The sequence below is a fragment of the Carcharodon carcharias genome, chromosome 1, assembly GCF_017639515.1.
Source record: "Carcharodon carcharias isolate sCarCar2 chromosome 1, sCarCar2.pri, whole genome shotgun sequence".
In the NCBI taxonomy this organism is placed as follows: domain Eukaryota; kingdom Metazoa; phylum Chordata; class Chondrichthyes; order Lamniformes; family Lamnidae; genus Carcharodon; species Carcharodon carcharias.
In genome coordinates this window covers 100,071,546-100,083,740 of record NC_054467.1, presented here as the reverse complement: position 1 = coordinate 100,083,740, position 12,195 = coordinate 100,071,546, and the positions used below count along the sequence as shown (strand labels likewise).

The following is a 12,195-nucleotide window of genomic DNA, read 5'->3' as shown; positions in this document are numbered from 1 at the left end:
AAATTTTGCTGAACTGACCTAAAAGTGGCCAGAGCATGCGCTCACCCTCCAATAGGTCATTGATGACATGTCAATAGTTCCACTGTCTGTGGGAACTGCCAGTGCCTTCAGGGGGCAAGAAGTGGCCCTTAATTGGGCCTTTGACTGCCTTACTTGGCTGCCCGGTGTGCCACCATGCTTCCTGCCAGTGGTAATATGCCAATGTGATGGGAAGACGTTTTCCTCCCCTCCTGACACCTACTCCTGCTGTATTGGCAACCTCCCCTAAAACACATGGAATCACCATGTTCTTAGACATTGAAGTAATTTAGAAAATAACATTTGTTTGGGAAGTGAGAAAAAAAATAGATTTGTCTTCTTCCATTGCTTTGGCTTGTTACCTTGTTGACTCATGTCAAACTGCAGTAGGCAGAATATAATGGTAATTTCTCTCAGAGGTAAAAGTATGATACCTGTATTCAGGGTCCATAACCACCCAGCTCCAGGACGTTGTAATGGTGGGGTTACCCCAAAGATGTACCAGGGTACCACCCACACCCCCCATTGGATGTACACAGGTAAAGTTTGCACAGCAAATAATTCCCCTGCACTGGGAACCATTCGAAAATGCGATCTAAATCGCAAACATCGATGATTGCAGCTGGGTTACACCATTAGTTACCTGCAAAGAGTTAGAAGGATTAAAACCACCTCCAACTTCTAGGTAACTATTGTACATGCCCATCCCCTGACCACCCTCCCCCAGGATCTACACCCCATGCCCCAATTACACTCCAACGGGACTCCCCCATCCACATGGGGACACTCACACCCACCCTGCCCCACCCCCACTGGCCAGGCTCAATTCACCTCCACAACCACCTCCAGTAGGCTCAACTTTCACTTAAACCCTACCCCAAGGCCCGGCCTGATCCTACCTAACATCCTGTCCCCAGCCCTGACTCGACTCCTCCCACCCAAGCCTGACCTAACTCAACCCCCCTCCCAAAGCCTGACCCGACACCCCAATCAGGTCTGACCCAACCACCTCCACCTCTGAGGCCCGATGACCCCCGCACCCACCTCTGATGCCTGACCCGGCCCCCCCAAGCTTCCCCTGAAGCCCGACCCAACCTCTTGATCTACCCTGAGGTCCAACCTGACACACCCCCTCCCTCAAGGCCTGACCCAATCTCTCCTCTCCCCCGATGCCGACCCAAAACCCATGGCCCGACACCCTGCCGAGGCCCACCTCCCACCAGGCCCAACCTGATTCCCCCAATCCCCTGACCCCCTTCCCAAGGCTCAATCCCCCCTCCACCAAGACCTGAACCAACACCCCAACCACCTGCACCATGAGGCCCAACCCGACTCCCCTAATCCCTCCTGAGGCCTAACCCGACCCTTCCCCCACCGAAGCCCCACCCTCCCCCATCCCAAAACCAGCTGACAGGCTGCTAGGCCTTACCTGGCACACTTTCAATGCAGCACTGAGCTCTAAGCCTGCGAGGCCCAGGGTGAACAACTCTTATGAAATAAAATAAGGGACACTTTGATCATGGATCCAGGGGATCAGTGAGGCAGGATAGGTGCTGGTGACCATAAGAGCTGGGATGGGGCGGGGGGTGGCGGGGGCGGAGGGGGCACAGGGTGTAGGAGGGTTTCTGGTGATCATAATTCTCCTTGGTGGCCAAGGTCCATATGCACATACTCACAAAAAATGACAGTGACAAAGCCGATAGGAGACTCTCGGGCTCAATCTCCCACAGGCTGTCCTGGAAATAAGGGACAGAATGTGTACCTTAAGGGAAGTGAGAAAACAGTCAAAAAGAGGGCAATTCCTTAAAATATGGGACAGTTAGTCACCCTAGGAGGGCAGCAAGTGGCCCTCAGTGGTTCAACTGGGCAGCTGCCCCACTAAGGTTCACGCCGATAGCTTGGTGGCAGGAAGACATCAGGCTCCCTACCTGGCACCTTCCCCTGCCATATGGTCAGCCTGCCACTGCCCAGCCTGTCTCCAATGGGCTGAGAAAATTCAGCCCAATAATTCATCTATTCCCTTCATTGTTGCTGACTAATGACTTGAATAGTTTCAGCATTTTCTATTTTGTTTCTTCTGTATTTAATTTCTGTTTTGTAGGGTTTTCAAAATATTATTTGTACTTCAGAGAAGAAAGATGGACAAAGCTCATGAGGGACTGGAGAAGAATAGAAAATCAAGCTTTTACCTTTGGATCCACATGTATTGTTTTTCGATCTCTTTTATTTTTGAAAAGGAGTCCGGAGGCATTGTCTGTGATCACCTGGTAATATGGACTGGAATTGTATGTGCAGCTCTGGGTGTCCCAATTGTAGAAGCTGCCAGAAAATAAATAGAAATCAGTGTGCTGAGATACAATTAATCATTCAATCATGTATTTTCTTACCGTGTGAAATTTGGAGAACGCACATGTTCCTCCTCAAGGCTTTAATGAATACAGGCGCGGCCTGTCCAACTGACTCCCTGAAGTGGTAAGCATTAATTCAGCCATGCCGTGTAGCAGAAAGGAAGGAGAATCAGAGGCCCTCCACTCTTCTTTATCGCAGCCATTTCAAGATCAGAAAGAGCAGACCAAAAAGCTCTTCTGCACTGAGCATTAACTGCAGTCATGGCCAGGATTCTTCCCTTGTCAGACGGGCTCGGCGGGGGCAGGCGGGAGTGGTCGGGAAGCCTGCGATTGGGGCTGGACCACAATTTCACGTTGGTGGGCCAATTAAGTCCCGCCCACCGTGACAGGCGGTGGCAGCGCTCGGCGCTGCCTGTGTGTGTGTGTGTGTGTGTGTGTGTGTGTGGGAGGTGGGGGGTGTGGTGGGGGTGGAGAGGAGGGCGAGCATGCAACTTCACTCATGTGCGCAGATGAGCACTGGAACAGCTCCCTGAGGCACAGAGCTGCCTCAAGGAGATGAAGGTTTTAAGAAATAAAAGTAAAGGATTTTCAATTATTATAAATCATGTCCCCTCATGTGACTCTGTCACGTGAGCAGGGACATGTTCATAATGAAATGTTTATATTTTACATTTAATTTTTCGTTGCTGTTGGGAGCCTCATCCCGCCCATGGATGAGGTTTCCTAAAAAATGCAAAGGCCGCTTGACCTTTTCACCTGCCCTCCAACCGTAATTTTAATGGCCTTAATAGGCCTTTTAATTGTCGGTGGGCACGCTGTTGATTCCCGCACGTGCCCGCTGACCGAAATATCGCACTCGGGCGATGATGTCGGGACACTCGCCTGATGTAATCATACATCATTTTACGCTCAAGCGGGTCGGGTGTGCCCTCCCAGCAAGTGTTATATTCTGGCCCATGAGTTTATGATATCATGCCCTCCTGCCTCAGGATAATGATCTATTCCTGAACTGTGCTAATAAATCCTGACCTTGTAATTTTATTTCATGTTGTTTTGCTGCAGAGTAAATGTACACAAGAGAGAGAAAGCAAGGGATTGCTTTCCTGATATTCATATTAATGTCAGTCTTCTATCAAAATGTCAAGTGCTATGGGGGCCTTCACTGCTACTGTATATTCAAAGATAGCTCCATTTGAATAGCATGCCATTGCTCTCCAATAAGGGAAAGCAAATTAAAACTATGGTAGTGTCACTTGCCTCAGCAGATTACTTAAAGAATAGAAAGAAAAGAAACAGACAGTTAAAAAGCAAGTGAAAGCAAAGTAGATGAAAAGAAAATGCAGAAAAGCAAAGAATGGAGAGCGCCGAGAGAAAGATGAGATATTTATTTATTACACACCGAAGCATGGAGTTGTGGTTCTTTTTCACACCCAATACAGGAGATTTGTTTGCTAATATTTTGTGGCTACACAAAGTCCTCAAGTGCATACATGGAGCATTGTTTACTCTTGCTAACATTGTGGCTTTTAGTAAGGTTGTCAGTTAGTCTCAGTCACTGATATAAGAATAGTGAAGCAGGTTAGCAGTGTTTGTTTTAACTTTAAAATTCAGCTTTTCTTGCAGACCTTCACTGCAATTACAGCTAATACTTATCATTCCTGGTGTTAGGCTTTTTAATGCAATTTTGGAAAGGTGAATGGCTACTTTTTCCTGGAGTTACCGGGAGTTAAAACTCAATCATTCTAACATCCGACTCAGTCATTGTAAAGTCATTCTAAACAGCTGCAACAGCAGTAATGGGACAGCAAACTTGGATTAAACAGACAGATTCTTTAATCCAAGTTCACTCGGTGCCTATGTGATGCTTGATGCTTTTAACATGTTTATGTTTTGGAGTGAGACAATGCCTCAGGTATGTGACTGAAAATCTCACACCTAGGAATTGTGCAATGTTGAATGCTCTGAGCTCTGGGAATAAATCACTTGTCAGGCTCTTTAGCTGCACAATGTTTGGTGATTAAAAAAATGAGGGGCCAAAACTACCTTAAAAAGAAATTAATACTGCACTGGAACTAATTAGAGGTGCCTGCATCTTATTAAAATCAGACCTCAAAATAACATAAAGAACGTCATTCCTATTCTGTTCTTTACCAAGAACTTAAACTCAATGCTTATTTTGCTAAATGTTTATGGCTTGGGTTTTGGCCATAACAAACGTTTTGTGCCAATTGAGTAACGCACCCCCACCAGTTAAATAAAGATTTCGTTTTTATTGCCTACAAGAAATGTTGGATCAATTAAGAAGTTTCTGGAACTATTTGCTTTATTATGCTCAAAGTACAGCTGAGTTCATGATCACATCCGGTGATGCCAGATGCTGAAATGACATGACACCACTGTTTCTTCATACAAGACTGCTGTTCTTAGCAGTTGATTTGAACTACAAAGTAACCTTCTGAAAATGGAATTGCTGCTATATTCTGTGGTACAGAAATGTCTGTCTATCATCATATAGATTATTGATGATACTGTAAAAGTGACCATGATATTATAGGTTTGTTATTAAAACCAATTGGTTCACTACTACGCTTTAGGGAAGGAAATCCACTATCCATAGTTACCAAGTGTGGCCTAGATGTGACTTTGGTCCTACACCAAGGTGGCTGACTCTAACTGCCCACAGAAGTGACATACCAAGCTTCTCACTTGCATGAAACTGCAACAATGAATGTAATATGTATTCAGCAGTTCAAGAAGGTTCACTGTCGCCTCCTCAGGGGAGCTACGGATGGCCAATAAATGCCCGGCTTGCCAGCGATGACCACATCCCAAGACTTAATAAGAAAAGAGCTAAATCCTAGCAGACAGTAAAATTTTAGCACTGATAAAAGTAACCAGCTTAGTACCCTATGGGCAGAATTTTGCACTCGGTGGGGGCAAGTGGGGGCGGCCAGGAAGCTGACCCCCATCCGTGATCGGGGCCGGACCATGATTTCACGCTGGTGGAACAATTAATGCTCACCCAGCATGATTCGCGTGGTGCAGCGCTCAACGTTGCCTGTGTGCTGTGGGATGGGGGAGGAGGGCGAGCGCAAACTTCGCGCAGGTACGTGCTGGAAAAGCTCCCGAAGGCACAGAGCTGCCTTAGGGAAGTGAACAGTTTTCGAAATAAAAAATAAAGACTTTTTTTAAGGTGTAAAAACACATGTCCCCTCCTGTGACTCTGCAGGGAGAGATTAGGAATTAGGATGAAATTTTTATTTTTATTTGTTAATAACAGGTCGAAACTTCATCCCACTATGGATGAGGTTCCGCAAAAAGTGCAAAGGCCACCTGGCCTTTTCGCCTGCCCGCCAGCCGTAAGGTTGGATGGGCAGCGAAAAATTTAAATCAGTTGGATTGTTAATGGCCTTAATAGGCATTTTAATTGTTGGTGGGCGCACTACTAACTCCCGCGCGCACCTGCCGACTGAAATATCATATGAGTGTGCGATGACATCGGGACATTCGCCCAACGTCACCGCGTGTCATTTCACACTCGAGTGAGTTGGGCGCGCGCCTACCCACTCAGCGAAAAATCTTGGCCTATGAAAAGTTTGGATAATGGGTGGAATTTTCCAGCCCTGTCACGGTGGAGCCAGGGCTGTAAAATGCAGCGAGCAATTCAAAAGTCCATTGACTTTGGTAGGAACCAGAAAATCCTGCCGGCGGGAGGGGCAGTAAATTCCGCCCCATGAAGAGTAAATATGAGAAACTGTTTCGACTGGAAGGAGAGTTAGTAACAAGGGCACAGATTTAAGACACTTGGCCTCCTTCTGTGCTGCATGATTCAATGATTCCAAAAATCTTTTACTGCAATGGTTCGGAATTTGCAATGAGAATATTGGCAAGGCTATCAACGTCGCCGGTATAATGGGGGAAATTTGACAGTGACATCTGAGGCTGGATTTTCAGTCCGTGGTTGGGAACCCCAAGTCGGGACTGGTTTCGGGTCCTGACCCTGCATGGCATGTTCCAGCCTCTTGTATTTTTAAAGAGAAAAGCCAATTAATGGCAGAGAGCGGGCTCGCCACCCAATTGAGGACAGTGAGCTGGCTCCCAAACTGGAAGGCCTTCCATTTGGCTCTCCAACATTGCCACATTGGCAACCCTACCAGCCAAGGTGGGACCTGTAGAGAGAAAACATGCCTCAACACGAAGGTGCCCTCAGGAGCATTGTCGGCATTTTTCATTTTATAAATAGCACAACTGCCTGGCCATGAATGTGGAGAGGCAACCCCTCCACGGGATGCTCAGTGGCTGGCGTTGTGGCCTGGTGGCCATGACTGGTGTGGGTGGGTCCGTCCTTCGTGGGATGAAGCATCCCCCCACCCCTCACCCTTTCCTGACATGAACCCACCAGTGTTGCCTGGCCACGGTCCAGGCTGATGTTTTGCGCCTACATTCTGGAATGGAAATTCCAGACAATGTGGGAACGGGGCCCTAATTTTTCTCAATTGGCTACCTGCCAATTGTGAGCCAGGTAGCCATTCTAACCCCTTGATGGCCTCTTCAAAAATGACTCAGGGTTGGGATTGTGGTGCCAAACTGGCTTGATGGCCAGCGCCATGAAAGTATGGGCCCAACCACCTCCGATGCTGGTCTGCTTTTAAAATCCAGCCCTTGGAGTCCATACATGTGTAGTTAAATGGGAAGATTTAGAAATTGCTCTCAGAGATAACCAACAGATTTGGCATTCAAATGACTGCAATGACATAAACTTGCTGTAGTTGCCCACAAGATTCACAATAAAAGCAGCTGAAAAAGTGAGGTGCCTTCAGGTGTAAGTGAGTTTTTAACAGTATTATAGGTGATAATTATTGTTGAACAACCTCTCTGCCCTGAGAAATTAATTTAACAAATTTGGAGTTACATTCCCTCAAGAAAATTAATGTTGCAGAGTTATAAAAAATACACTTTTTACTTTTTATATCTGTCTCTTTCATCTCTTGTCCTTATTACCACATGTATTTTTCAATCTTTATTTTGCACTCTGTCACATCATTTAAATCTAATTGATATTTCCTGCTTTATGTTTCTTGGTTTGGCATTGTGTGTGAGTATTCTTCAATCTGATTGAAGTGGAACATTTGTTACACCAAAAGTGCTATTTAAATATAAGTTGTTGTGAGAGCCTCACTGTTCCTTTTCCTGTAAACATACACCACAGATTCCCTGTAAAGGCACTGTGCTGGAAAAGATACCCAATTCGAGGCAATCTCTGCTGACAAGCCCATGAGAAGTTTGTGGGCAGTTGTCAACAAGGTGATCAACAAATGTTGTTCTTTGCCAGTGAAAGCAAAGTCCAGGTCATTGCATTTAGTCTTTAGTGTAACACAGAAATAACAATGGAATATGCTGGAAGTGTACAAGAAAGGGATTAACATCCTATAGTGAAAGACAGTTTAACAATTTGAGTGAGATTTTCCACCACCACGACTCTAGCTAATGGTCACATAAGCCATATTTCTTTTTTTGGATGCTGGACCTGGTGTGTATTTCCAATATTTTTTTTGACTTTTGTTTCAAACTTCCAGCCTTCCTCTATAGCTTAAGAAACAAAAAGGGCTTAAGAAAAACATATTTTTGGACACAGGAACAAAAATGTGGAAAATGCTGAGGATTCTTGCTCAAGCGTGGCAGCAGCTAGGGTGACTATCAGAAGTATGTTGTACATTACAAGCAGCACATTTTCTGTTTGGATCAGAATTTTGCATCTGAGTGTTATGCTTGGACCAGGAATCCTGTACAATGGGATTAAGTAGAAAGTGGCATGGAGCATTGGAATTCTGCTCTTGGATTGGGTATGCAATTATCTAGAGAACCTTTCTTTCACTATAACATTGAAACAAAAATGTGAGAAGCTGATATTCTTACATCTCAAAATGTCTGCAGAATGCATGGTCAACTGAACAATGGGTCATCTCTTTCAAGTTTTTCCCTGTTCCTTTGAAGATATTGGGCAGATTGTCCACTCTAATGCTTGGGATGAGCATTGCGCACAGAGCAGAAAATCAAACACTTAAAACGGAACTCACCCAATTTTCCATTTATTCATTCAAATGAATGGAAAATTGTGAGCTCCATGATAGACATTCAACTCTCCCTGTCTGATTTTTCTCTGTGTGCTTGGACCTGGAAATGCTTTAAACCTAATTATTAAAGAGGAAAAATGCCCATTGTGAAGATCTTTGAACTGGAAGTAGTACGGTAAGGACAATTTGTAATTTCTAGCGAATCTGTCTAGTGAATCTATAATTGTTTCTAAGATTGTTTGAAAAGGCTTTTTCAGAGTTTGCATTAATTATGAAGGGATCTATTGCAATTTTCTTGGATAATAAGAAATACTGGTCCATGTGACCTGGCGACCCTTGACCTGAAAGCAGTACCAATAGGGAAAAACTTAAGATATGAAAGTCATGACAGTACACACAAAGGGAGTAGAGCACGCTGAGAAGACAGACAAATAAACTACGGCTATACAGGCACGAAGAAATTCTGCAGCAGGGGAATATAGAGAAGACAGACAAAGAAACTAATGTAGTAAAGGAGACAAGAGTGCTGAAGGCAGAAGGTGATTAGCACAGATGCAGACTGAAAGAGAGAGCACACAAAGAGGAACACAGAATTCATGTGAGGAGAAGCCTGTAAAGCTCTCTTTAAAAGGGTCAGTTTTTTGTTTGTCAGTAAGAAGAAAAATAGAATTTCAGAAGCTCTTGGGAAATGATCCATGGGGGAGCTAAAAGGAACTGAATGCTAAATGTGGTGCAAACAGCTCAACCATGTGGAAGAGCTGAGAGTTTGTATCAGAGGCCCTGATCATGAGCCTTTGGTTCATCAGTTGAAAAGGAACTCTGGAAAGTGATGCCATCAGGACTGACGTGACATGAGTAAGAGAGGGATTGTAGATGTGCACCTTGTCTGTGTTAACCATATCCAGAGGGCCAGGGATCTCGGATGGAACAAGGCTATTAGTAAACACGACTCGAGAACTGAATCAATTGAGTGGGAAAGTGGGAGATCCTATGTACCAGAGACCAAGTAAGAGAACCTTGGAACAGCATGTTGTGCCACATTTGTGCGGGGAGTGATGCGAGTGTTTGTCATTTGCCTGTTAATTCACATTGATTTTTTGTTTTATTCGTTCATGGGATATGGGCGTTGCCAGCATTTATTGCCCATCCCTAATTTTAAGAGTCAATCACATTGCTGTGGGTCTGGAGTCACATGTAGGCCAGACGATTTCCTTCCCAGAGGACATAAGTGAACCAAATGGGTTTTTACAATAATTAACAATGGTTTCATGGTCATCATTAGACTTTATAATTCCAGATTTTTAATGAATTCAAAGTTCACCATCTGCCATGGTGGGATTCAAACCTGGGTCCCCCAGAGCATTATCCTGGGTCTCTGGAATACTAGTCTATTGACAGTAACACTATGCCACCCCTGATTCGTGTTAAAGTAAAAGTTATAAAAAGTGAAATCTTGTTGGCAATTTTTGTATTTGGGGTCATTTGGTAAATTTGGTTACTTCATGGTTCTTCATGGCGTGAGCCTAATTATTTTATGTTAACAAGTTGTCTGACAATAGGTAAAATCATTGTTGAACGTTATTCATTTCCTCATATGCAAATATGTACTTTCCAACAGGGGTCACTGGACAGTGATTAGGAATGGAAACATTGGCTGTCTTTTTTTAATTCTGTCACAGGATGTGGTCATCACTAGCAAGGCCAGCATTGATTGCCTTTCCCTAATTGCACTTGAGAAGGCGGTGATGAGCTGCCTTCTTGAACTGCTGCAGTCCACATGGTGAGGTACACCCACAGTGCTGTAAGAGACGGAGTTTCAGGATTTTGACCCAGCGACAGTGAAAGAACAGCAATTATAGTTCCAAGTCAGGATAGTGTGTGGAGGGGAACTTCCATGTGATGGTGTTCCCATGCATCTGCTGCCCTTGTTCAGCTAGGTGGTAGAGGTTGTGGGTTTGGAAGATGCTGTCAAAAGATCCTTGGTGAGTTGCTGCAGTGCATCTTGTAGCTGGTACACACTGTTGCCACTGTGTATCGGTAGTAGAAGGAGTGAATGTTGAAGGTGGCGGATGGGGTTCAAATCATGTGAGCTGCTTTGTTCTGGATGGTGTCAAACTTCTTGAGTGTTGTTGGAACTGCACTCATCCAGGCAAGTGCAGAGTATTCCATCACACATGTAGGTAGCAGACAAGCTTTGGGGAGTCAGGAGATGAGTTACTCTATGTAGAATCCCCAGTCTCTGACCTTCTCCTGTAGCCACAGTATTTATATGGCTGGTCCAGTTCAGATTCTGATCAATGGTAACTCCCAGGATGTTGAAAGCTGGGGACTCAGCGAAAATAATGCCATTGGATGTAAAGGAGAGATGGTTGGATTCCCTCTTGTTGGTGATAGTCATTGCCTGACACTTGTAGTATGAATGTTGCCACTTATCAACCTAAGCTTGAATGTTGTCCAGAATTTGCTGCACGTGGACAGGCCCTGCTTCTGAGGAGCCTTGAATGATGCTGAACATTGTGCAATCATCAGCAAACATCCTCACTTCTGACATTATGATGGAAGGAAGTTCATTGATGAAGCAGCTGAAGATGGTTGGGCCTAGGACACTACCCTGAGGAACTCCTGCAGTGATTTCTTGGGACTGAGATGATTGACCTCCAACAACCACAACCGTCTTCCTTTGTGCAAGGTATGACTCCCAGCAGTGGAGAGTTTTCCCCCCGATTCCCATTGACTCTAGTTTTGCTGGGACTCCTTGATGCCACACTCGGTCAAATGCTGCCTTGATGTCAAGGGCAGTCACTCTCACCTCACCTCTCGAGTTCAGCTCTTTTCTCTTTTTCCACTCCCTAGTCCAGCAATGCTTGATCTGATTGTAACTCCAAAACTGACATCAGCTAACTTAATGTAGAAACCAGGAAGTCTACTTTGTATAAGACAGTACCATAATATCCTTCAGAAGGGCTACACACACATTGAATAGTTCAAATTTTTCCACAGCTTATGTACAATTTGAATAAGCTAAACAAGAAACTCCAAGACCAGGATATTATGGACCCTCCCACCCGGTGGGATATTACAAACTGAATGGAGATTTAAATGGCTAGTGGCATCCGCCAGGGGGAGAGGGAAGACACACCGTGCCGGGGCTATAAAGATCCTGGCCCAAGTACTGCTGATTACAATTTGTATACAATATATTAGCCCCAGATTTTAACTCCGAATGGGAACTGAGCAGGAAGGGCCTGAGGAGCATGACAACTCCATGCCCATCCCCCCAACCAAACTTGGTATCTTGAGGCCTGGACATTTTTATTCCTGGATTTTCTTTGCACACAACCAGCCAGGTTCATGCATACAATCAGCAAGAAGTGGCAACTTTGCGGCAAGTGGGAGCACAATGTCGGGAAGAAGGAGACCCTTGCAAAGGAATGGTCCATGGCAATGAGGTAAAGTACTGGCAGAAAGGTTTCCAGAGGGCCTCATGATTTAGGAGTGGGGGCGTGGGGGGGCGGGAGGAGAACTCCAATTCCTCCAGGCCCCAGAAGGGAAGTTTCATAAAAAGTATAAAGACATATTTTTGGCTTTATAACATTCCCTGTACTTTGATCTGGTAGAAATCCATCATGGATTTTCTGTGTAGGCCTGGAGCTAAAACAAAAGTTGGGCTCAGATTATATTAATAGAACTCTTCCTCCATAGTGAAAGAAGACTGCTGCTGGTTTCCACCAAGGATTCTTCTCAACTGCTCACAA

The 12,195-nt window shown here is 44.9% G+C and overlaps 1 protein-coding gene across 2 annotated transcripts in view; it reads right to left on the bottom strand.

Moving 5' to 3' along the window:
- The window catches only part of cfap299 (cilia and flagella associated protein 299), a 988,831-nt gene that overhangs the window by 13,844 nt on the left and 962,792 nt on the right, over window positions 1-12,195 (bottom strand). For both annotated transcript variants that reach the window (XM_041199977.1, XM_041199987.1), the window contains one exon: window positions 2,208-2,337. In XM_041199977.1, coding sequence (XP_041055911.1) covers window positions 2,208-2,337 — 130 coding nt within the window. The remainder of the gene's footprint in view (window positions 1-2,207; window positions 2,338-12,195) is intronic.